At 35.6% G+C, this 25,703-nt stretch overlaps 3 protein-coding genes and 1 pseudogene across 5 annotated transcripts; 3 read left to right on the forward strand and 1 right to left on the reverse strand.

Moving 5' to 3' along the window:
• The first annotated feature begins 77 nt into the window (after window positions 1–77).
• On the forward strand, window positions 78–2,769 carry LOC140054007 (general transcription factor IIE subunit 1-like). Of its 2 annotated transcripts, none has more exons than XM_072098800.1 (3): window positions 78–247; window positions 694–1,358; window positions 1,689–2,769. In XM_072098800.1, exons 2-3 carry the CDS (start codon window positions 706–708, stop codon window positions 2,281–2,283), a joined length of 1,248 nt encoding a protein of 415 aa, XP_071954901.1. In that variant the 5' UTR covers window positions 78–247; window positions 694–705; the 3' UTR covers window positions 2,284–2,769. The 2 variants fall into 2 exon arrangements, with proteins under 2 accessions (XP_071954901.1, XP_071954900.1); XM_072098799.1 differs by having other exon boundaries at window positions 201–259.
• Window positions 2,709–12,465, reverse strand: LOC140054011 (ubiquitin-conjugating enzyme E2 J1-like). The gene is made up of 7 exons (XM_072098803.1): window positions 12,362–12,465; window positions 9,408–9,481; window positions 8,231–8,362; window positions 7,017–7,101; window positions 6,299–6,404; window positions 5,893–6,022; window positions 2,709–5,213 (listed from the first exon to the last, which is right to left on the reverse strand). Exons 1-7 carry the CDS (start codon window positions 12,393–12,395, stop codon window positions 4,725–4,727), a joined length of 1,050 nt encoding a protein of 349 aa, XP_071954904.1. The 5' UTR covers window positions 12,396–12,465; the 3' UTR covers window positions 2,709–4,724.
• LOC140054010 (membrane progestin receptor gamma-like) lies at window positions 8,236–17,263 on the forward strand. Of its 2 annotated transcripts, none has more exons than XM_072098801.1 (4): window positions 8,236–8,376; window positions 13,931–14,010; window positions 14,686–14,753; window positions 15,265–17,263. In XM_072098801.1, the coding sequence occupies exon 4, from the start codon at window positions 15,286–15,288 to the stop codon at window positions 16,360–16,362; it is 1,077 nt and encodes a 358-aa protein (XP_071954902.1). In that variant the 5' UTR covers window positions 8,236–8,376; window positions 13,931–14,010; window positions 14,686–14,753; window positions 15,265–15,285; the 3' UTR covers window positions 16,363–17,263. The 2 variants fall into 2 exon arrangements, with proteins under 2 accessions (XP_071954902.1, XP_071954903.1); XM_072098802.1 differs by lacking the exon at window positions 8,236–8,376 and adding an exon at window positions 13,149–13,474.
• Window positions 17,264–19,605: 2,342 nt separating this feature from the next.
• LOC140054509 (membrane progestin receptor gamma pseudogene) lies at window positions 19,606–24,850 on the forward strand (annotated as a pseudogene).
• The last annotated feature ends 853 nt before the right edge of the window (window positions 24,851–25,703 follow it).

Genomic DNA, 25,703 nt, shown 5'->3' on the forward strand with positions numbered 1-25,703 from the left:
ACGTGGTAAAACTGTTCTGCAGTCCATTCATTTATATCTTATTTATAGTTAATGTGTTAAATAGTTTCATTCTTTACAACATAATAAAAATACAAGAGGTAGGTAAAATACGCAATTTGATTTTCTGCAGTCCGATGGATAGAGCATTTTTCAGTGTGATCAGAAATATAGTTTCATTCTTTACATTAATTCGGAAGCTCATGAGAGTTTCTCTGATTTTGTTTTTAAAATTAACTGAGTTATTAAAGTATGTATTAAAGTATATAGGCCTAATAATCTTTTTTCTAGATATCATATTTAGTTATAATACCTTATAGGCCTATACGTATATGTAGCCTACTAGAAATAATAAGCATCTTTACTCTAGCTAGCTTGTCTCTTTCACCTGGCTGGCACGGCACCTCGCCAGTCAGAGCCAACTAAAGATGTCATTGCCTTTATTTGGGGTCGTTTTGTCCCGATTACTATTGTTATCGAAAAGGTCACTTTCTTTCCATTCACTACTAGTACAGTGACAACAATTCACTCGAGGGGTACCTTGGAACAGCCAAAAGTGACTAATCAGATGTCAGAACGTCATTTTATGACAAGACACCGGCCAACAGAATTTGAAAAGTTTGAAAATTAGCAATAAAATTTATTATAAATCATTAAAGATATTTTGTAAAATTTAAAAATATCTTTTTATTTCAGACAAACTTAAAAATGTCGAGTGCAATTGATCCAGATATACTCACACAAGTTCCAGATGACTTGAAAAAACTTGCTAAGCTCATAACGAGAGGATTCTACACAGTTGAACATGTGCTTGTTATTGACTACTTAGTGCGCAATCAGATAATGAAAGAGGACGATATGTTAGAACTTCTAAAATTTGAGAAAAAACAATTACGACTGCTTTTGAATCAGTTAAAGAACGATAAAATTATCAAACAGACAGTTCGAGTTGAAACACAGCCAGATGGTAAAACAAACCGCCATAATTATTACTTTATCAACTATAGAGTTTTTGTGAATATTGTAAAATATAAATTGGACAAAATGCGTATAAAAATAGAGAGTGAAGAAAGGGACTCAACGTGTAAGGCGTTGTTTTCGTGTCCTGGATGTGAAAAGGTTTACAACGACTTTGACGCTATGGATTTGCTGGACCCGGCTACGGGGGACATGAAATGTACGCACTGTGGGTCAGTTGTAAATGAAGATGAAAGTCAGGCACCAAGTTCCTCTAGATTACAGATTGCCGACTTTGTTCGTCAGGTTGAGCCTCTGTATGAACTCTTGCAGCAAGTTGAAGATATTAAATTGGCTCCAGAAATATTGGAGCCAACTCCAGATGTTGGTTCCATCAAATCTCGGTATCTACTTTTTATAAATTTGGTTAAAATCACAATTTTTTATAAACGAACTACAAATTCCTCCTCCACGTTATTTGCATTCCAAACTGCAAAATGGTCTCAGATCAGTCAAATTTAACTTACTGTACATCAAACAATGGATTATGTATTGTGAATCGCTTAGAAGCATTGTGCAATAAGTGCTATAAGAACGAATATTATTGAGATATGTGCTAGCTTGTTTGTTTCCTTTTAGTAATGTCATTAGTCCAGAGTTGAAATTGGCCCATACAGTATAAACACATTCTCATAGTATGTTCTAACTTATCAAAAATTCTTGATTTTTTCCAGGCCCCTTGGAAGTGCCAATCGGAAGTTTGGTGAATGGAGTAACTCTAGTAGTGCTGGTATTGCCTATAACCAGAGTTTTACAATTCAGGTTGGCGAGAATGACAATAGTAAAAAAGAAGTAGCCAAACCCAAAGAGATGCCCGTTTGGTTAGCTAAGAGCACAATAGATGGCGCTATTACAGAAGAATCCGAAATTGCCGCACCCAGTAACGAACTAAAAAGTCCAACAAGGTCTCATCGTAGCGAAGAAATTATGAAAACTTTATTAGCGCACGAAAAGAAACGCAGCGGCGCTTTGGCAACTGCTTTCCCGACGGATAACGGTAGCGACAACGAAAGCGATAAGAGCGCATCTGAGGATGAGTTAACAGCGGATGCAGCATTTGGTATAAAAACAGAAAAGACAGATTCTCAGACTGTGGAGATGATAAGTGATGAGGAGGAAGAAGACGACGAAGAAATGATGGTTATGGTCAACGGTAAACCAATGCCGTTCCAAGATGTAACCGACGATATCTTGCACCAAATGACGCCCTCTGAAAAAGAGAACTATATAGAGCTTGGACGACGGGCGTATGAGGCTATGTATGAATAGTTAGACATTTTCACCGTTTCCAAATGTTGTAAAACTGTAACTGTATATGTATTCTTTGGTTATACAAAGTACCAGTAGGTTGGATATAAAATAGTTAGAAAACCTATCAGTTTATGGAGTTATACCTCCATGATCAGTTTTATTAAGTAGGCTTCCTGAACTTATCCTTAACACTATTTACACTATCAAACTTTATGTGACTAAAAAATGTGATGTGCCTATATATACTACAGTATGGACACGATGTCATAATCATATACTACCATATTTGGGCACATCACACTTCTTTTTATCAAACTAGTTTGATAGTTTAGACAGACTTTAAAGGCTAGGTTGGATTCAGGATTTTCAAATGTCTGAGCCACTAACATATAATATAGCTTTTGACCCATGGATCTGCACGATCCTGTAAGAACCCAAGGCGCCAAATGGTACATTGTAGTAGTTATCTGTAATAACCAATAAATGCAGTTTAAGCCGGGGAAAAAAGAGCATGAAAGTTTTTCAATGGTACATTCCAGTGGAATCATCTATTATTGCAATTGACGTTTAATTTATCTAAACTTTATTGCAATTATATTTACGGTTTTCTACAGTCGATGTCTACAAATTTTGAAAAACATGAGAAATAAATGTTTTATACAGTAATACTATTTATAAGTTATTTACTATAATTTGCACAAAAAAAATACATTAAAATCAAATGAGTATTAATTACTTAATTTGAAGCTGCATAATAATGACCTTTCACCTCATAAAACTCTGTAAATAATTAATTTAAAATAACATACAAAATATAGTACCTAAGTTTTACATTCTGATATGCTTAATATCACAGAATATTATAACCATTTCTCGTCTACTTTACTACAGTATAGTAAATGTACGTATGGCCCATATACTTTGTGTTTGGACATGTTTTTACCACTGATTTAATAGAGGGCGCTTTTTCCGAACCTTCTCAACCATTAGTATGTGTAAAATAGTGTATAGAATATACTGTATCAATAATGACGAACTAATATTATTACAATTAAAATATCAAACTAAACATCAAAAGAAAACAAATACAGGTTCACCAAAAATGAAACTAAACCTCTTTCTGCACTATAAACTAGTTAGACAAAAAAAAAGTGCAATATGCCCAAATATGGTAGTAATATGACATTTCCATATATGGGCACATCACATTTTTTTGTCACAAGATTGATAGTGTAGACAGAACTTAAAACAAAATGTATATTGTACAACTGAATTATCTGAAGAACATGTGTTATGAAAAATTGAAGAAACAATTATTTGGCCGATGCAACAACTGCATAGAATAAAAATCGTGACATACTAATTACTATGGAAGAGCCTGATTTTTATCACAAAACATCTAAATACAAACAAAAAAATACTGAAACAAAAATATCAATTCAAAACTTTTGTCATTATTTTCTCCTCACTTTCCAACATCGTATTAATGATGAATAAAGTTTGTAAATCTAATACATTTTTTTAATTAACTAGGCAATAATTTTTCGAAAAATTATTTGTACATCGTTTTTTCATCTCTTCCTCATTTAAAGATGTATTGTCCCCGAAAAACATGAAAAAGAAGATTAATAAAATCCAACTTTAAACAGGCCATTTTGCAGTTTTAATAAAGTTATTCACTTCTGTAAAAAAAATAAAAATTATTTTACATATAAAAAAACAAAACAAACGTTTTAATTTTAACCTAAAATCATTGTCCGACAGACAATTGGAAGTACAGTACTGTACTTTGTGCTTTAGATTTTTTTCAGGTAAAAAGTTTTTCCGATCCAGTTTTTGGTCAAAGTGAATAACTATTATGTGACATTAAAATGGCATATTAAAAAACAATTATTTAGGGGGACAATATATCTTAATATTTTTTTTTAATTTATACATAAATATACTTGGAATATTTTAAGTGTACCAATTTACAAACTGGGTAATTATTAGCTTAAATATCTAATACAAACCAATGTCCTGAATATGAATATTATAAATTATAGTTAAAAATCAAAGCATTTCTCTCATGTCACTTGCTTTGGATCAACTACAGTAATTTTACTTATTTTAAAACATTTCATACACAAAAGACATAAATATACAGACTTGCCTGTGAATGTTTTAAAAATATGGTTCCAATCAATTCCAGCCATTCTTCATTAATTAACAGCACCTTGCTTGATTCGAACCCAAACCTTACAACCATTGCACATTGCGTTAATAACTTATGTTACAGAATGCTCACTCTTTTTATTCACATTATTCCTAGCACCATTTCAACTTCAATTTGAAACAGAAACCTGTCCGATTCTAAAAATACTCGGTCAAAATATTATACATATTTGTTCTCTTTCAGAATAATTTAAAATCTATAATTTAAAGAATTTCTAAAATAATGATGGATTATCAATTATTGCTTATAATTCTGTATCAAATTTGTACTCATAAGTAATATAGATTCTTCTAATTATAAGCAAAAATATTGCTAAACCAAGGAATATCATTATGACAAGAGATAGTACTCTATTGGAGCCTTGCTGCTGTTGTCCAACAGGACGAACTGACTCGGTAGCTGGGTTAGCCCCGGTCCGTGCAGTATTCGCCCCTGGCCTACGACGTACAAGTGGGGGATTTGTGGAAGACTGCTGGGGGGGAGATGTTGAAGGCAAGGATGTGGCTTGGGTTGTTGGTTGGACATCTGGTGTTGACTGATCCAAAGTTGATGGTGTGGCAACAGATGAAGAAGTAATTGATGTTGGTGCGGTGGTATTGGATTCACCATCTGGTAAATCTGCAACCCCATCTACAGCACTCTTTACTTCCGATTCTGCCTTTGTTCCGGGTGTTGATGTCTGTAGATTTGGTTCTTCAGATTTTGTTTTGATTTCCTCTTCAAATTTCTGTTTCTAAAATGACAATAAAAAAACAAATGTTAATGCTAGCACATTCAAGTATACCATTTGTGTAAAGGGGTGAACATTTCTACTTTTCTAATTATATCTCGCTCTTCAAGGAGAAAGGGCTATTGTTGGTTTATCCAGGTAAGCTATAGGCATGAAATAGAATATGCAAATTTGTAAGCCTTAACAGTGATAGCATCAAGTTCTAAAGCCTTGTCAAACTTTATGTGACAAAAAAAAGTGTGATGTACCCAAATATGGTAGTGATATGCCTAAATATGGTAGTGATATGACATCATCATGTCCATATAGGCACATCATATTTTTTGTTATATAAAGTTTGATAGTGTAGACAGAGCTAAACTAGCTTGACCAAAAAAGTTTGATGTACCCAAATATGGTAGTGATATGCCTAAATATGGTAGTGATATGCCTAAATATGGTAGTGATATGCTTAAATATGGTAGTGATATGCCTAAATATGGTAGTGATATGCCTAAATATGGTAGTGATATGCTTAAATATGGTAGTGATATGCTTAAATATGGTAGTGATATGCTTAAATATGGTAGTGATATGCCTAAATATGGTAGTGATACTGTATGCTTAAATATGGTAGTGATATGACATTATCATGTCCATATGTGGACAGAGCTTAACAGTGGCAATAATATCTGGTGTTTACCGTAAGCTGTACTTCAGCCACAACTTTAGCTGCTTCTTGTTGCATCTCTTTTGCCTTTTCTTGTGAGGTTTCTTCTGGTAAAATATTTTTATTCTTTACTTTACAAACCGGACATTGCCAATCTTTTGACCTAAAGAAAATTTGTTAAAAATGTCAATATGGCCTTTCTTAGACGGGTTCGCGCGAATCGAAAGCGTCTGTTTATTTCTATCTCCCAAATCCCTTTTTACGCATGCGTATGAGGCAATTCTTTCAATTCGTGCAAACAAATTTGGCTAGTGGAAAAATTGGCCTTTCATTTTCATTTTATTTCACTTCACTAATAATTTAAATAAAATGGAGGAGCCTGCCTAAATAAAGCATACAGATACAATGTATTCCAAATAACACTTGACACCCAACATACCTTTTGGCAAGAACTTTCCTTTCTTCTGGAGTGTAGTCAAGCGAGCCAATCGCTCCACCCCCATGTGTTGGCATAAAACCCATTATGGCTAATAGAACAGTTCGTACTGAAACAAGAAAGCATTAGATTAATTTTAAGGCTCTTATGATAGGAATTTTGTGTACATTCTGTAAATTATAAAACCCAATATAATTCGTGTTGAAAATAGTGGCACTTTGGTTTGATGCCCGACATGCTTGCTTAAAAATCCCATGGTTTTTGGTTCAAATCCTGTCATAATTCCAGGATAGTGCCCACAAAGTGTAACTACTGTACTTAAATCATATACATGTTTAAAATAGTGGCACTGTAGTTTGGCGCTTAACATGCTTGCTTAAAAATCCTAGGTTCTTGGTTCTAATCCTGCCATAATCCCAGAATAGCACCCACTACAGTGCAACTACTGTACAAGTCATACTGTACATGTACAAATAGTGGCACTGTAGTTTGGTGCTTAACATGCTTGCTTAAAAATCCTAGGTTCTTGGTTCTAATCCTGTCATAATCCCAGAATAGCACCCACTACAGTACTACTCTCCCTAAGTCATACATGTTAAAATAGTGGCACTGTGGTTTGGTGCCTGACATGCTTGCTTAAAAATCCTAAGGTCCTTGGTTCAAATCAAAATAAAATCCAATTACAAAGCCATATGAGAAAGTGAAGCAAAAATATACATACTACTCCATGAAGGTTGCCATGTTTCTGGATGATGTCCTGATATTGATAAACATATATTCATTGCTATTTTAAATCGTCCAGTTGGCTGTTGGAAAAAAAACCCAATAATTTGAACATTTATAATGGAATAATGGTTTGTAATAAAATACATAAAGATAACAGTTACTTAGCTAGTTACTTAGTTAGCTATAAAAACAGAGTCCTAAAAAACAAACATACTAATAATAATAATAATATATATATATATAATAACAAGTTGTAAGCAGGTTTGATCTCCCGGCTCATTGCCCGTATGCACACGCAAACCTTGTGAAATATTTGGAGAAAGCATAGTTGCACACTATTCTATTACTATGATTCGTCATTTAATATCAGGGCAGTACAAGTGTGCACAGTAACAACTCGGGACATCTTAAAACAAAAAAAGCTCTCTCATCAGTGTGTTTTTCTCCAAAGATTTCACAGGGGTCCACCTGTAAAAAATACACTATGAATACCTGGCTACAACTTTTTACAAGCATTTTGCAGATGTGAAAAAACTAAAATTGGCATAAAAACATTTTATATTACAAATTTATAACACATTATATTATATTAATGGGACAACCCTATTAATGGGACACCCGTATGAATTGGGTACCCCTATTAATGGATCACCCCTTTTAATGGAACACCCTATAAAATATAAAATGAATGAAGGCAATTATATTTTTTAACACTATTGCCCACCATGAATTGGGCAACCCTATAATGATCACCTCCATTATTAATGGAACACCCCTATTATAAATTCCCTCCTCCCACCCCTATTAATTGTACACCCACTATTAATGCCACCCCCCCCCCCCCCCTTATAAAATAAGCAATTATATGTTTTAACACTATTGCCCACCATATTTAGGGGACAGAGTATTGCTATATTGACGAACTTATAAACATTAATTAGTCAAACATCTTACTTCAGTATAATTCCATTTTATTCACTGTTTATTGACTTGAAAAATATAATGATAAAACCAGATCATGATTTAATGATATTTAATATTCAAACAATCTATACATAAAACATACAGAGTAGACTACCAGTAGATTTTCTGCCAACCACAGCAAATTTCCATAACTATTCATTATTAATACAGTAATTTATACCATGTCATTTTATTGCAGCAGATAAAACCTTATTGCATTGAATTTGCGCATATTGAAGAACTTACCGTGAGCAGCATAATACTTGGAGGTTTCATGGGATATTCGGGAGGAAATGTAATTCGTCCGTGATAAACGCCACCTTCATATTCACTTCCTGATGGTCCTCGAAACGTGAAGTGCCATTCGAATAGATTATCCTACAAATGTGACGGTAAAGATTTCACTTTTAATCAGAAAATTTAGAGCTGATTTGACATATTAAATAGTAGGCCTGGGTGACAATTTGTTTGTTTAGCAAACACAGTGTTATTATACTGTATAATTCTAGACTCTAGATGGAAGGGTGGTTTAATATTCCTTAAAAAAAAACATTTTGGCATACATGGCGTGTCATTACTATGTCATATAACTATGTTTGCGCTGGAATCACTATAAACAAAAATTGAATCATCCGCTAATGAATGGCGGAATATATTAAAGACTAGTAGTTATTTTGTAATGATTTTGTCATTTTTATTATACCATGTATTTGTATATGGTTACTATGGTAGAGCACTTGATGTCCATACATATTGCTATAAACAGATGGCATAAACTGCATTTTTCCACCTACTTATCTTTAGGGATGGGTTCAAATCACAGCAATATTAATCAGTGGTTGAAACGTAAACTTGACCCTAAAGATAATCGGGCGATAATTCATTTTCGCACCTGTCTTGTATTTCAAGTCCAAATTTGTCACTTGGCTAATTTTATTGTGAATACCACTTCTTAGAATTAGGCCTCAAAAATACTTTTATGGAGGACAATGACATAAAAAGTAACAAATAAATCCTTTAAATTGATGATTTTACAGTACACTGTTCACATACTTGGCTACCAATCTAAGAGTCCTGGGTTCAAGTCCTGTCATATGTCAGGGTTTTTTTCTCATGACAATTTACAACTCCACTCCCAAAGACTTAATAATAAGTCTTTGTTTATGTAGAGCATCTTGTGTATATGTTTGTCTTGTGAAATTATTAAATAGTTTATCCATCCTGTAATTGGCGGGTTACTCGCTGTTGGATGAGAATAAAATAAAATAAAATAAAAAATAAAATAAAATACTCTATGTTGAAGTGGCAGAATGTTTTTGTTTCTATGGAGTAAAAATACAAGGCATGTGTGAAAGGGAACTAGCACCACATAACCTAGGTGCGAAAATGTAGTTATCACAAAAATAAAATTCTGTATCCTCACATCTAAAGGGCTAGCATAATACTGTGATGTTGGTTCACTTAGCTCCTGAGCTTCTTTCATTAGCCTCTTGACAGCTGCAAAAATAAAATAATTATTTATGGATTAGAAAAAATGAATACTAAATAAATTGTTAATGTTATGTGCACCAGGTGGAAGCATTACATCTTTATAAAGTTTACAAATTATTCATAATTCTGCAAACAACCGATGACATGTTAATAATAATAAATTTATTATAAATTATTATTTGATTATTCGGAACAGCAGATTTAAAATTTTTTTAAATGTTTAAAAGCAAGGCTATACAGTAGGTACTGAGTATATTTATTTTATTTTATTTCAACAATATTGTGAAGTGAGGTCCTTCCAGCCGAAGCTGATTATGAATATGATAGATCATTTATTATTTGACAATAATAATTGATATAATGATTATAAATATGGAGTTCAACAATCAAATAAAATAACTACTAGGATTAACAATAAATAATTTAATCATGATGTACTATGTAGTTGTAGGCCTATCCATGGAGGTATAAAATAGACCTCCATGGTCTATAACTATATATGCTTCTATTTATTAGGCAAATTGGCTTTTAAATGCTAGGCCAGCTAGATCCCCCGTAAGCCTACCCTTCTACTACACTACTACTAGCCTCTCAAGGCTCCGCGCATTCCTCTGCTGAACTTTATACTAACAAGCCAGCTCAATTCTACAAAGGCTAGCTAGGGAGGGCTAGGCCTAGACCTTAGAATAGTAGAATAGTAGGCTAGTAGGCTAGGCCTTATTTATTAGGGTAGATAGGCTAGCCTACTAGTACTAGGGTGTCAGATGAAATCGGTCGCGCTTGAAATCGGTCGCGTTTGAAATCGGTCGCGATAAAATCAACTTCCGGTATTTTGTATGGCGCGCCGCTAGAGCTATACTTTTGATTATATCGGTCGCGTTTGAAATCGGTCGCGTTTGAAATCGGTCGCGCTATTTTGTATGGATCGAGCGGGATGCATGCTAGAGCGGGATATACATTTTTCGTTTATATAGATTTAATTGATATTTTTAAGGAACTAGATTATTTATGTGGATATTTGTTACTTGGTTAATAAATATTTATTATTAATCATTAATTAATTTTTTTTTTGTATTTCACAGGTCTCGGAGAAGGACGGTGTCTTTTCAAAATGTCCATTTCTAAACACGTTTAAATATTATATTAGGCATAATGTTATATTATGCATATAATAATTTACCTCTATTTATATGTACTGTAATTAATATATTATATAGAGAATATACGTTTGTCGTGTCTTTTATTATGCAAACAATTACGTATGGTTTTAGGATATTAATAAAATATATAGATAATATGCCGATGATAGATGTGAGAATAATAATGTATGGATAATAAAGGTGGACACAATTCTCAAAGAGGTAATCTGCACTGATATTTAAACGTTTAGATTTACGAACGGCGTATGAATGCGAGACACTGAGTTGCACTTACTTAATTATTTACATTAAATGATTATTATAAATGAAGAAAAAAATAAAAAATATTCAAATTAAAATCTATAGTATCGCCGACGTATATACGTATAAATCATACTGTCAAATTATAGAAAAAGTGCTTTATTCGGAATTATTATGGATAAGCAAGCCTGTGAGCTACAGCGATTTAATTGCTTTTGCTTATCCTTGCCTCCTTACATTTCCACGTGTCTTGATTTGGTTACCTATGTTTTAAATGTATTTCGATTTTAAAGGCTAAATAAACTTAATGAATGAACATGATCTCATAATCGCGTCGAGCATCTATAGCTCATTGGATCGTTTCACAAAAACACGTGCAGGAGGCCTATAGACCTTTCAAATGTATGGTTATTAGTAATAGACGTCATCTTTACCTCGCCATGGACAACGATCGTACGTGTTTTCTCCATGATTTGACATACTACTAGTGCGTGTTTTTTAAAAAGGGGAATCCCCGTCAGCAAAATAACGTATTGTTAGAGGAAACAGCTGCACGATCATAGAAGGCGCATCTCCAATATGGCTTATTCGGGGGTTTATTTCAGTAACTCGCCTGTTAACCATCCGCATATAATGATCATTTTACTAAAAACTATTTTAAACATTAGAAATAAAAACATACACGTGATTTGCCTCAACAATAATCATTATACACTTAGAAAATAGAAAATAAAATAAGGTGATCGAATAGTATGTTGTTAACGACATGATATAATCAGTCACAGTATGCATAAGTATAAAAATGGATACGCTGGCTTTACGGGCTATATTGTAAAAATTCTTGTTTTTAAATAAATTGTTCTCTTTTACGTAATTGTTTGCGTAATAAAAGACACGACAGACGTATATTCTCTATATAATATATTAATTACAGTACATATTAATAGAGGTAAATTATTATATGCCTAATAAATATAACATTATGCCTAATATAATATTTAAACGTGTTTAGAAATGGCCATTTTGAAAAGATACAGTCCTTCTCCGAGACCTGTGAAATACAAAAAAAAAATTAATTTAATGATTGGTAATAAATATTTATTAACCAAGTAAAAAATATCCACATAAATAATCTAGTTCCTAAAAAATATCAATTAAATATATATAAACGAAAAATGTATATCCCGTTCTAGCATGCATCCCGCTCGATCCATACAAAATAGCGCGACCGATTTCAAACGCGACCGATTTCAAACGCGACCGATATCATCAAAAGGATTATAGCTCTAGCGGCGCGCCATACAAAATACCGGAAGTTGATTTTATCGCGACCGATTTCAAACGCGACCGATTTCAGACGCGACCGATTTCATCGTAAACCAGTACTAGCCTAGGCCTAGCTGCTGCTAGGCTAGCTAAATTAAGAAAACTAACTTTACGTCTGGCCTATATTTTGCTTTAATTAACCAAATTCAAGCCTACGCACCTGGACATCTGCTTGAAAATCGCTGTTGAGACATTATTTTATTTTAAAGTTATATTTAATGGAAAAATATCCAGACAATCAAGTCTGCTCCCCGTCCGTGCTTAACTTACTTAATAAAATCGGGTCATCTGACGTGTACATTATAATCTAAAACGGACTTTGATTGGATATTGATGTGATACGTTACGTAAAGTAGCCAATGATACTCGGCCTTTATAACTTCATGGCTGATAGGGAAATCCCCATTCAGAAAATAATCATCAACAAAATAAACAGCATGCATATCAATATCAGCATACTGTTAAATACAGTGCCATACAAAATTATGAGGAAAAAACATATCACTCCACATGACCATACACATAGGCATACTAAATACTACTACAGTAGTAGTACTACTACTACTACTAGGCATATATTTGAGAAAACACAACACGATGCTCTTCATGTGTTCTTATATTTTGAAGTTTATAAAAAAATTAGGTCTGTTTATTCAGGGAGTTGTAAAATATATTTATTTTACAACTCCCTGGTTTATTTTATGCATTTTTCAAATTTACAGTACATAACTGAAATTTCTAACAATAGGTCTAGTAAATCGTTTTACTTTTATAGGCAATATTTATAAATATCATTCTATAATTTTAACACTACGTGTAATTCTTAATTCGCATCATTAATCAAAATATTTTTAACTTTTTGGCGATTTGGATAATAGCAGCAACAGCAGCGACACAACACAACACAGTCGCATAAATTCCAATTACTATGCTACAGTACCCGGATTGTAGATTAACGTGTGCTTAAACCCGGTCAACCGTATCTAAACAAAACCCATATGCCGCGGCAGATCTTCCATATTATTCTTCTTTTATTCTGTTTTTCACAATTTGTATTCAAAGTACACAGGTTATTGTAGAGTTCAAACGCTGACTCTTTATTCTAGGCCCCCGTGTGGTCACAGAATACGAGTTAAGCATATCGGTGAAATTCCGAGTGCTTTCAAATTGTGTACCTTGATCTTTGTTACACCAGAGTAAACAATAATTGCAACAACGAGTTATATGTACGACGTGGTTTGACCGTAATGTTATATAATATTCTAATAGTGGCGTAAGTGTGATTTTTCTTTCGTTTTTGTTTCGAAGTACAAGTTAGACCTGCGTTTACATGGTGTTGAACACTCTAATTCAATTAAGTTAGTGTTTTGGGAGTTAAACACCACCACGTCTGTTTCGACAGTTTGAACAACGGGTTGCTTTGTATTCATACATCATGAATAACGTGCGGCCTAGGAGGCCTACTATCTGTTCATAAATTAAACCGTCTAAACACGTAGGCTTGGCTACATCACCATAAGATGCAGAGCGCGTACAAACGACTATCTTTCATGCTGATTAATAATTAGCATAATAATACACAACGGAAGTACAGTGCAGTTATTTACAAACAAATATACATTGCTTCTGTGCTTCCTATGCATTTTTAAATTATATACAAATTGTCCATTTGTATACTTTATTGTTAATAATTTACAGTTTTTGCTTAAACAATCTATATTTTATACAGGTGACGTTATTGTGCTGTTGAAAACGGACGGAAGATAACCTGTTATATCGATTTTAAATCATCTATGAATGTTTTATAATGTAAGTATTGTATAGTTAGAATAATCAGACAAACATTTTGATCACAGCATAGAGATATTATAGTTCATAATATTATGATCACACTCAGCACGGGTTTTTTTTCCTTGGAATAATAAAGATTTCAGATCCGCCTGTATGCTATTTGACGATGACTGTTATAGTTTTGAGGAAGTTTGGTAGGCGCCTAACCTTCAATTGCTTTTGTGCCACCATAGAGATATATACTATTTCTATGGTGGCATATTCTTTCCTGTTGCCGTATGATAGCCTATTCAGTTTACAAAGTTTAGAGAATTATTATGAATAGGGGCCTATTATTCACTTAGATAAATGGATTTAGGCCTATTTTACTCCTAATCCGTTCAAGGATAAAACACACTAGGGTGTTCTTATAAGCATTTTCCAGGCGTTAATTTTTATTTTAAACATTGTATTTTATTATATTATTATATTTATTTATTTGTCTGGTCAGATGACGCAATAAAAAAAATAAAACTGATATTGCGCGCGCATTACGTAACATCTCAGATTTCGTTTCAATTGTCTTTATTTTGAGAACGGTGTTAAATAATTCAACTTAAAAGCCTTTTCAATGCGTCAGTATTAATACGATTACCACCTGTTTGCATCTTATGTATAGGTAATTTTCTAATCAAAAAGTATTGTTTGTTTCAGCGTCAAGAACGAGTGTATTGTATACAATAACTTGCAGAGAGAAGTAGGCTTCTGACTGAGACGTTGCGGTAAGTTGCTGGTGGTAGAGTAGCCTAATACAAATAGGCTACCTCTGGCTAACATTATTTCTTTTTGTTGAAATTAAATCATTAACTATGTGACGGTTTCATTGATCTTTAATTCCTTCTTCCTGGTAGTTTCTGATCGATTCTTTGGGCCCGTTCAAACTTAGGCCTATTTATTTATCCAAGTAATACATTTTGGTTTGTGCACAGTGATTTTTTATCGCAAGGTAGGCTTACACGTTTACTCCATGAGGTATAAACTAACTAATACCCGGGTAAATATAAGCCTGAACGGTCCCTATGACTTTTGTCTTCGCTGATATCGTTCTAGTTTCTGTTCACAGTTGCACGTTGCTACGTATTAACCATTATTCTTTATTCATTGTCGTATAACGGTTCTGTAACATGACAGCACAAATAGAATTAAGTTAACTAACTGCAAAGTAGGGCCTATATGCCGAGTTTGTATACATTCACACGATACAAATAATATCATATATTGTTTACATTTCAGTTGTGATACGGCTTGAGCACGATGTGGACCGTCAGGTTGTTCCGTGATGACCAACTTCCGTCTGTTTTTCACGAACCTTTCATCAAAACCGGGTACCGAGCTTGTGAGACGAGTCTTTCCGAGTGTTTACGAAGTGCATTGTACGGGACCAACGAAACCTTGAATTTTTGGACGCACTTTCTGCCAGTGTTTTACTATCTATGGCGTATTTGGCGCATAGGATCCGAACATGACTTCATCAACGATCCATATATGTGGCCCTTGCTGGGCGTACTCATTTGCGTCTGTTTATATTCGTTGGCTAGTAGCGTAGCTCACCTTTTCAGCTGTCTGTCCGAACGCGCACGCCATGTTTGTTTTTTTATGGATTATTCTTCGATCGGAATGTACAGTGTGGCTTGCTCCATTGCCTACAAATGTTACTCGTTTCCTAACAATTTGATAGATACGCCATACTTTAATTCCTACATTCAAATCAGTGTGGTAAACGCAGTTTTGATGTGCACGTGTGGTGCGTGTGCGTCCCGTTTTATGGATGAGAGTTTATTGCGTCATTTATGTCGTCTCTCGTCGTTCTCGCTCCCGTTTATAATCTGCAACGTGCCGATAGTTTACCGCGTGTTTGCCTGTCCTGGTGACGATTGCGACGGTACGTCTGTCGCTCTGCTCCGATGGCAGTATCTTGCAGCGGCCGTCACAGCCTTGATTTTTGCCACTCATTTCCCCGAGAGAATGGCGCCAGGAAGGTTTGACGTATTCTTTCACAGTCATCAGATCTTCCACGTAGCTACAACCGTATCAAGTAACTTTCACGTGGACGCAATGTTAGCCGATATGAGCCAGCGGCGCGACGTCTTGGAATCGACGGTGGGGATGCCAACCTTTTGGAATTCTATAGGTTTACTCAGTGCAGTATTCTGTATAAACGCATTGCTCGTGTTGTGTTTCTCAGTCATGATTTATAGTAGCCCAGAACCGGAGCATTTTTACAAAATAAAGCACAGTGAAGGTACTGGAAAACGACAAATCGCTAAGAATTACCGCCATCGAGTAGAATGTCGAAACCGGGCTCAGCAAGGAAGCAATGTTAAACGGTAATAATGCAGGCTAGCAAACAGAATAGAATAATTATTACCGATAAGGGTCAGAGGTTAAATAATTAGGCCTATATCTAAATTGATATCAAAATCAATTAAGGAAAGCAGTTGATAGTGATGTACACAACAAATACACGTGAATCTATTAATTAGCATATTAAAAAGGTGCTTTGAGCTGGTACTACACTCATCTTCCGATTGTTCTTTTAGCAGTTGAAATAAAATTTCTTTAATCAGAGGCGGATAGGGAGGTGCAGATATTTTTTTATACATCGCCATTTTGATAATAACCATAAATATAAAATATTTTTTCATTTTCTATTTGCAATTACTGTATCTATCTTATGACATGACGGTAATATAAAAAGGTATTTCTCTATGGTCGTATAACTGTCGCCCTCTTTGCAAATCTGCATAGTCTGCCATTGACGATTAACAACTGAAATAATACACTAATAGCGTTCCATACCTATGGTAGTAAATTATGAATACCTTCAGTGGATTAGGATTTTCCCATGGAAAGATGGAACAATTAGTTTATTGGAATTTGATATACTGACTATTTCTAAATAATTCCTGTATAATTCTATATTAATTTGCTTCCAATTATGTTTGGATCATCTTAGGCCTATTTGTATTACGACGTTTGTAACTATTTTTAGAATAATTATATGTTTACAATATTTGCATATTAATATTATTGCTCGGCCAGATGGCTCAGCCTATCATTCATACTAAATCAAATAATCAGTAATCGGCAAAGGAAGATTCTGAAATAAATCGTTTTAAAGCCAAATAACAAAGATTCGTATGAAAAGCGTTTGCAATTTTATGATCTTCGAACTTTTTGTACAAGGTAATTGGTATCATAATAAAAATTCTGGTTGTTTGTATGCATTATTCCCTATGTCTTTATTTTTAATTTTAAAAACAGCTGACACCGTGTTATGGGGTCGATTTGCTACTCTCGATTCAGTGAGGAAAGAGGAGTAACGGGATTTTACTAATTTGAGAACCAATAATTGAAACAGTTGTGGCCGGCAAGGGATAACGAGAATCACATGACGCACCCCGCGCTTGGTTTTCCATAACTATGTAATGTTTAGGCGTGTGCACAACATTCTCCACGTAATGACATCATAAAGGCCAAGTTACAAAGACGAGCGGTAACGGCAAGCGGAAAACCGCGTAGCTTGTCCCACGTAAAGTCTGTTATCCTGTCCGGAAATCGCCCGTCTGTTCCGCCGCGTTGTGATGGTCATAAGGATATTTTTGTTATCGTTACCGCTCGTCTGTGTAATTGGCCTTATGTGGAGACCCCGGCCGGCCGGCCAATCCAGACGTATTTGTTTTAAGGGAATGCTAACATAGTTATCAAGTTCATGTAATTTTTTAGCTGTGTCAAAATGAGGCCGTGCGACATCTGTGCCCCAAGTGGAACGGTAAGCGGAGCGGAAGATCGACTTATTTTTGTCCCACGAATCGTATCTATCCTAAGCGGGTTTCCGCTCAAGCGGCCATCATCCGCTTCACGGTTTGTGTAAATGGTCATATACATTTTACCGTTTACAGCTCGTCTGTGTAAATTGGCCTTCCAAGTTCCAACACTAGAGGAATCGGGTGTTTTTAGTCGGCATAATTCATCTGGGCACTGCTCAGGGCCCCCATAAGCCCCGGCCCCTGGGTTTAGTCATTGAGCTCTCATATCCGTTACGCGCGCCACTGACGCACGCACCGAGCACGTCCCCGTAGTAAACTCAGACCGATGTATCCAGTATTAGCCAATGAGTGTGCGTTCTAACTCTATTGGTGCATGTCTTTTAACACGTTTTATTGATTGACGTAAAGATAAACCGGGACCACTTTTACCCCGAAGTTGCGCGATGGCAGGGTAGGCCCAGTCTGGGTAGGCCCAGTCTGGGTAGGCCCAGTCTGGGTAGGCCCAGTCTGGGTAGGCCCAGTCAGGGTAGGCCCAGTCAGGGTAGGCCCAGTCAGGGTAGGCCCAGTCTGGGTAGGCCCAGTCAGGGTAGGCCCAGTCTGGGTAGGCCCAGTCTGGGTAGGCCCAGTCTGGGTAGGCCCAGTCAGGGTAGGCCCAGTCTGGGTAGGCCGGGGGCTGGGATTCGTGTCGACTCAAGAATGTGAAGTAATTATCTTTCAAATTATTATTATTATTAATATTATTATTATTATTATTCTTTATTTCATATAAAACATCAAAAACATTAGACACCACCATGCCACAAGTTACCACTAGTGGCCAAAGGCCAGATTGTGGGTAACTTTTACATGCTATGTACCTAGACCAATAAAAATATACAAAATTGAAACATACAAAATAATAAATTATACAAAAATTAGTGAAAATCAGGCGTTAAGCAGGCGGATAAAATAAGGGATTGGGCTGTTACTGAAACGGGCGGTTCTGGATGGTAATTGTGAAATGTTATTACTATTACGGAGCAACCTCCCATGACTTTCAAACCGTGTCACCGGTAAAAGATCAGCAGAATGAACAGTCTGAGATATTCCCTTGGCAAATTTGAGACTGTGAGCTATTCTCCTATCAGTAAGGGATGAGATGTTACAGACCTTTAGAGCTTTGCCATACGAACTAAAATCCCTTCCCAATATGGTACGGCATGCTCTGCGTTGGACAGATTCTATAGAGTTGCTAAGCGATTTGGTTAAGCCGGGGTGCCATACAACATCGGTATATTCAAGGAGGGGTCTAATATACCCACAGTAGACAGAGTATAGTTCATCAGGGTTGAAGCCAAATTTCTTTAGACTCCTTAAAATAAAAATCTTCCTATTAGCCTTGAGGACAATATCCCCAATATGCTTATCCCATTTTAAGTTATTTTGTAACGTGACTCCAAGTATTTTAGCATGAGTGACAAATGCTAGTTCGTTACCCCCGATATAAATTTTATTTTCAGGAATATTCCTTTTACTAAAACATATTTGTAGTGCCTGGCATTTAGCACGTTAGTACAGTACATTTAAACATAATTATTAACAACAATTGCCTTGATTTGCGCATAGAGATAATAGTCCACTATAAAAATTGCCCAAGAGAATGTTAATTTGTAGAATTATTAAACAGTTATTTAACAAAAATGATGCCGCCCTTCATTATGACGGAATTTCTAACGATGGCTGACACTTACAGTCAGTCAAGCATATCGAATTATAAAAGCATGTCCTTGGATTTCATCTATTGTATTCATTCATAAATCGGATATACTAGGCTGAATAGTTGAATCATAGTCGTCGTCACTGTAAATACAGCCAAGGCTCAAACCGTATGTGAGATCATGTAACAAATTATCGTATGACGACAAGTCAGGCTCAGGGTAAACAAACTGTGAGTTTAATTTAAGTAATTTTCTGTTGATTTGTCATAATTACGTCATTAGGTTTGCCCGTGAATGAGATCGGGTAATTAGTGACTGGGTGGGGCGAACACCGACTTAGTTACGCACGACAACCGTATACTCAAGTTTGATTGATTGTAAAGTAGGCCTATATGCACTATAATTAGGCCTAAACTAGAAAGACTGTTTTGGTAAAATCATAGAGAGATAATCTCTACTATATATAGTATTTATTATGATGGTAGCCAATCAAAGCAACGTTGCAGAATGCGCTTGGTACCGAAAATAAGTTTTGAAACTAAAACACAGTTATTAGGCATACTATGTTGGTTCGAAAGGATCAACGGTATAAGATAAGTAGGTCTACAAATGCAGTTACATTTTTTATTGAACTCAATTAATCAAAACAAAATGAGAGTAAAACAGTCGGATTCTATACGCATGAAAAACCATCATTAATTTACAATAATAAAGGCAATTGCTTATTGTGAAATCCAGCGATGCATAACAATAGGACTTTGGTGAATCCTTCAATAATCCGTTTAATTCCTGTATATTGTATAGAGGAACTCCTTGTAAAGATAAGGTCTCGCATTTGCCTTTGTAGGAGTGTAGTGGAACAGTGAAACCACAGGAAGTGTGGTTTCATAATACACGGTAAACAATTATGGGAACTGTTTGTTTACATTTAACCTACCGGCACAGTGTAAGGGTTTTTACATATTTTTGTCTCCTTTGGAATACCATATTCAAGGGGACACCACCCCTATTAAGAGGACACTTTCCTGTGAAACGAACGAGGGGAAATATTTTAACATAACATATACCCCAACTATTAAGGGGACAACCTAATTAAAGGAGAGCGGCCAGTGGCGCAACGGGCATGAGCGCTTACTGACTAACCCCAGGGCCCCGGAGCTATGGGGGCCCGTCAGTTCCCAGAGGAAAACCAGACATTAAAATATGCCGAAAAGGATGAAACACCCGAAGCCTGCGGCGTTGGAACTTGGAGGGCCACTTAGGGTTCCTAAACTTTAGCCCTCTGCACTATACGCCACTGGGCGCGACACTTGTTGGGTCTCGAAGATGTTCCTCAGTGGTTCTACTGTGTTTTACATATCAGAGACAGAGCGGGCCTAAATCCAAATCGTTCTTAATTCACTTAAAATCATGTGCCCATTGTATTATGTGCTATCCTCTGTATAGTTTCAATCGCTATCCACACCTTGATCGATACAGAAAACAGGAAAAGTCTTAGAACAAGGGAAGCGTAGAAATAAATTGAAACGGAAATACTGTATGAAACAGCGATCAATTATTATACACTTGAAACAATATGAAATTAAGTAATTTTTGTATTAGATATTATACAGTTTTAACGAAGAGGTGTCCCCGGTAAAACAATTATAAATACAGTATATCAAATTATTACATTAAATTCAATTTAATTTTGCTTTTATTTAAGGTTTAAATCCATAGCACAAGCTACAAAACATATCGCAGCACATAAGAACAAACATGGTATAACGATATAAATATATATTTGGAAAAAATTCCTTCACTTGCACTGATAAAGGGCAGTGTTGACCGAAAGCTCTGCTAACTTTTCTGGCTGTTTTACTTATCGTTTTGATTTAGTTTTTCGCTTTTTTTTGTATCTCCATTTAGATCCAGCCACTGATATCCACAGCATTGTCATTTTTTCAGTAATTTGCCTTTGGATTTATATTTGAAAAGAAAGCTATATTACTAATTATATTATATTATGAAACATTAACCGGATCAGATCATCTGATGATCTCCATCATTTTGTAATGAAGTCTGGATAATTCAAATACATTCTCTATTTTTTCAAAATTACAGTAGAATCTCTCTTTTGCGACATATTTGTTTTCTACCACTATACAGTCAACCCCTATTCAGGGGAGAAATAAAAGGGGATACTTCGTGGCCCCAAAGCATTCTCCTTACTTGTGTTCTATTGCATTAGACACCCTTAGCAAAAGAATACGCCGTGTAGCATAACTCTGCACACAAAAAGAAAAGAAAATATGTTTCTTAATTGTGTAGCCTATATGAGCCAACGGAAATACCAATAGATTATTAGATATATTTAATAGAAAAGTGACCTTGTTTCAAAATCTAGTTAAATTTCTAACAGGATTATGTTGGTTTTGTTTTGCAGTGACTTCCCGGATATAATCTGTTATTGTTTTCAGCAAGGAGTGACCACGGTTATTGTGTTCTGCTTGGGTCATTTATTTGATGGTATGACGCGGTTTTAACTCACAGTCAACAAGAACTTGATGTGTATACAGTGAGCCTAGCGTGGAAACTGCTTTTAGTAAGTATATAACGTAGATAAGTTAAAAATCATACACAGACAAGGGTTATAAAAACATAACATAAAATACTGAGCGAACTTTCTATTCTCACAAAAAAAAGGAGGAAGGAAGCGTCGATGATTTGTAAATTATAAAGCGTCTCATAATTGAATTGTCGACCTTTCACACTCGAGTCATGTTGCAACAAACATGAGCAACATTATCAATTTCTTCAATTCCCCCAAATATATGGGAGTCTATTCGATTCTCGGTCAAATTCGGCTCGCCCTCCTTTAAAGGCCGATTTACACAGACGACAGGTGACGGCAGGCCTAATAAAAATATAGAATTTTTGTACTCCTATTACTATTTACACAAATGAAGGAGGAACAGACGGGCGGTTTCCGCTCAGGATAGATACTACGTGAGACAAGCTACGTGGTTTCCCGCTTACCGTTGCCACTCGTCTGTGAAAATTGGCCTTAATTCGCATCTGAACTAAATGTAGGACAGCCATACTAATATGTATACGAATAGGCCTACTTTAAAACAAATTACGTCAGCACTTTCCATAATAGAAACGGCAGCTTATCTGTGGATTGTATTCGGTTTTACAAATTATTTGTCGATTGATAGATATTGTGTTTATTTTCTAGGTGTATAAACCAAAGATCAACGAAAATGTCGACTGTACGAGTGTTCCGTGATGACCAACTTCCGAAAGTCTTTCACGAACCATTCATCAAAACGGGATATCGAGCATGTGAAACGAGTCTTTCCGAGTGTTTACGAAGTGCATTATACAGGACGAACGAAACCTTGAATTTTTGGACGCATTTTGTACCATTTTTATACTTCTTATGCCGCATATTTTATCTTAGTTCCTACCTCGACTTTCTAAACGATCCGTTCACATGGCCGTTGCTTGGTCAACTTGTATGCTCTTGTTTGTATTTGTCAGCGAGCAGTGTTGCTCATCTGTTTTGCTGTCTGTCTGAACGAGCCCGTCACGTCTGCTTCTTTTTCGACTACTCATCGCTGGGAATGTACAGTCTAGGCTGCTGCGTCGCCTATAGATTTTACGCTTTCCCGCACAATTTGATGAACACAAACTACTTCTTTTTATACATCCCTATTGCTGCATTAAACGCTGTTTTCATGTGCACGTGTGGTGCATCCGGTTCACGGTTTATGAAAGAGAGTTTATTTCGTCATCTGTGTCGTCTTTCATCGTTTATGTTCCCGTATATATTTTGCAGCCTTCCTCTTTTATACCGCGTAACCGCCTGCCCAGACGACGAATGTGACGCACCGTCAGTTGTCGTACACCGATGGCAATTCGTCGCGGCCTTTTTCACTGCCTTGATCTACGCATCCCACTTTCCAGAAAGGTTTGCTCCGGGCAAGTTCGACGTCTTCTTTCACAGTCATCAGCTGTTCCACATTGTTGCCAGTATAGCGACTAATCTACAGGTAGATGCCCTTTTAATAGACATAAAAGAACGAAGAGATTTCCTTATTGCAACCATTGGAATTCCAACGTTTTGGTATTCGATCGGAATTCTCTCAATTATATTCGGCATAAAACTCTTCCTTATTTTGGTGTTTTCAATTAAAGTTTACAGCAAAGCAGAGAATAAACACGTTTACGGTGAAATTGTTGAAAATAGTTGTAGGCCTACTACCGATCACGGAACATGCGCACACGTTTGCAATGGTGGAAGAAATCTTACCAACGGATCGTGTGTCGTTACCAATAATGGCAAACGTAAAAATAATAACCATACACACAAGTCAAGAAAAACGAAGTTGAAAAATCATTGATTTAACATCAGGCTTCAGAAGCGTTTTTTTTCTTTAATATTTTGCGACGCTGGTCACTAGATATAAATATTATAATAATGATAATTTTTCGCTTTAAAAACTGGACAATTATAGTTATTATCTTTTGTTTTTTTTTATGATATGCAATGTAGCAATAAGACAATGCAATTTTTATACCGCTGCGCGATAAGTTGAGGGCGTAACTAGCCCATGTTTTCATAATAACTTAATTAGTTTAATTAGATGTGAGTTTGTTGTGCTGTATTTAATTCCACACACTTGCCTCTGTTTGGATTGTGCACTTATTCAACAAAGATAGTTATATATTTTCTAACTTTATAAAACACAGAATTTAGCTGATATTTTCTACAATCAAAAGTGATGTATTATTGGTTCCAACTATAGGACACAACGCAAAGACGTAATTTCAACTCAAGTGAATTGACCAATCACAGAGACAGTTAAGATGATACATCACCCCGTGATTGGCCAAACTGCTTGTGGTGCGGTTACGTCCTTGTATTGCGTCCTAGTGGGAACCAGGAATAAAGCGTGGTTCCCATTAGAACGCAACGCAGTGACGTATCGACGCAAAGTGCTGTATAGCGTAATCACAACGCAATAGTGCTGCAAACATCGTAGGTTTGATTTCACGCAGGCGGGGCAAACACAATGATTGGAAGGGCATTTTCTTACGTTGCGTGCAAGTGGGAACCAAGCTTAAGTCATGTAAGGTTGTGGGCATGATGCTTTATCACTGAAGAAATAAAAGCACGTATATATAAATTAAATTATTAGTAATGTTCAGTAATCATGATACGTCTAAATCAACAAGCATTTATTTTGTCCAATAACTTACATAGGCCATAAATACAATGCAACACACTCGGACAAACGGCCAGCTTGAACATGTATTCGGTTTTTTTGTGATTTGTATGGTCTAACAATTTAGAACTATACGACAGACGGATAAAATGGTAGCCTAATATGACGAGACTAGATGCCAACAATTTAAGTTAAAACTGTTTTTCGGAGGTTATCCTCTCACAATTATACTCGAAAAGAATGAACTCCATAACCGATCACCTGGAAGAGAACAATGGTAACACAATATGTCATAATCCTTAAATTCAATATTTTAAACGAAGTTTCTTTTACTTTTACCAAAAAAATAAAATTTAAATATTTTTTACAGTTAACTTCTTACGAGTAAATCGTATGACAAATCACAAATGAACTAAAAATAATATCGTTATACGTACTGTAACAGTTTCACAAAGAAAGTTGTTTACAATAAGACTTATGGTCTAGCTGTTCACACAATTAAACTTTATGTAACAATGTTTTGCTTATGGACACAATGACGTCATATCACTACTACATTGTGCATATCACACTTTTATTTATCAATTCCAATTTGTTGTGCAGACAGAGATTAAGAGGTTAAATTGGCATAATGCAGAACCCAGTAGCTTGGACCTATAGTGATAGTTACAATGTAAGGCGTAACGAATTGGGAAAAGGCCCTTGTTTAGCGCTCCTATGGGCCCTCCAACACAGGGTTGTTGCATTGGGCTGCTGTGCTCATGCTCTAGAACTCTTAAGCTTTGGGGCCCCTGGGTTTAACCGGATAAAAAACTTCTAGGTGCTTTCGATGGCAAAAAGACCTTGATCTAAATATCTACATCAGCCTGTTAATCCAACGAACACTATTTATTTAAAAACAAATTTAAAAGGAATCAAATCCGACGTTATTCGCATAGAATATATTGTAAATACTTATTCAAAACGTGAAATCAGTACAATAGTTTGCCAAA

Source organism: Antedon mediterranea, chromosome 7 (assembly GCF_964355755.1).
Source record: "Antedon mediterranea chromosome 7, ecAntMedi1.1, whole genome shotgun sequence".
Taxonomy (NCBI): domain Eukaryota; kingdom Metazoa; phylum Echinodermata; class Crinoidea; order Comatulida; family Antedonidae; genus Antedon; species Antedon mediterranea.

Coding starts and splice junctions, on each gene's coding strand:
- LOC140054010 (XM_072098801.1), top strand. CDS start 15,286: ATGTGGACCGTCAGGTTGTTCCGTGATGACCAACTTCCGTCTGTTTTT.
- LOC140054007 (XM_072098800.1), top strand. CDS start 706: ATGTCGAGTGCAATTGATCCAGATATACTCACACAAGTTCCAGATGAC. Junction 1,359..1,688: donor GTTGGTTCCATCAAATCTCG/GTATCTACTTTT, acceptor GATTTTTTCCAG/GCCCCTTGGAAGTGCCAATC.
- LOC140054011 (XM_072098803.1), bottom strand. CDS start 12,395: ATGTCTCAACAGCGATTTTCAAGCAGATGTCCAG. Junction 6,405..7,016: donor ATGGCAACCTTCATGGAGTA/GTATGTATATTT, acceptor TTCTTGTTTCAG/TACGAACTGTTCTATTAGCC. Junction 5,214..5,892: donor TGGCTGAAGTACAGCTTACG/GTAAACACCAGA, acceptor TTGTCATTTTAG/AAACAGAAATTTGAAGAGGA.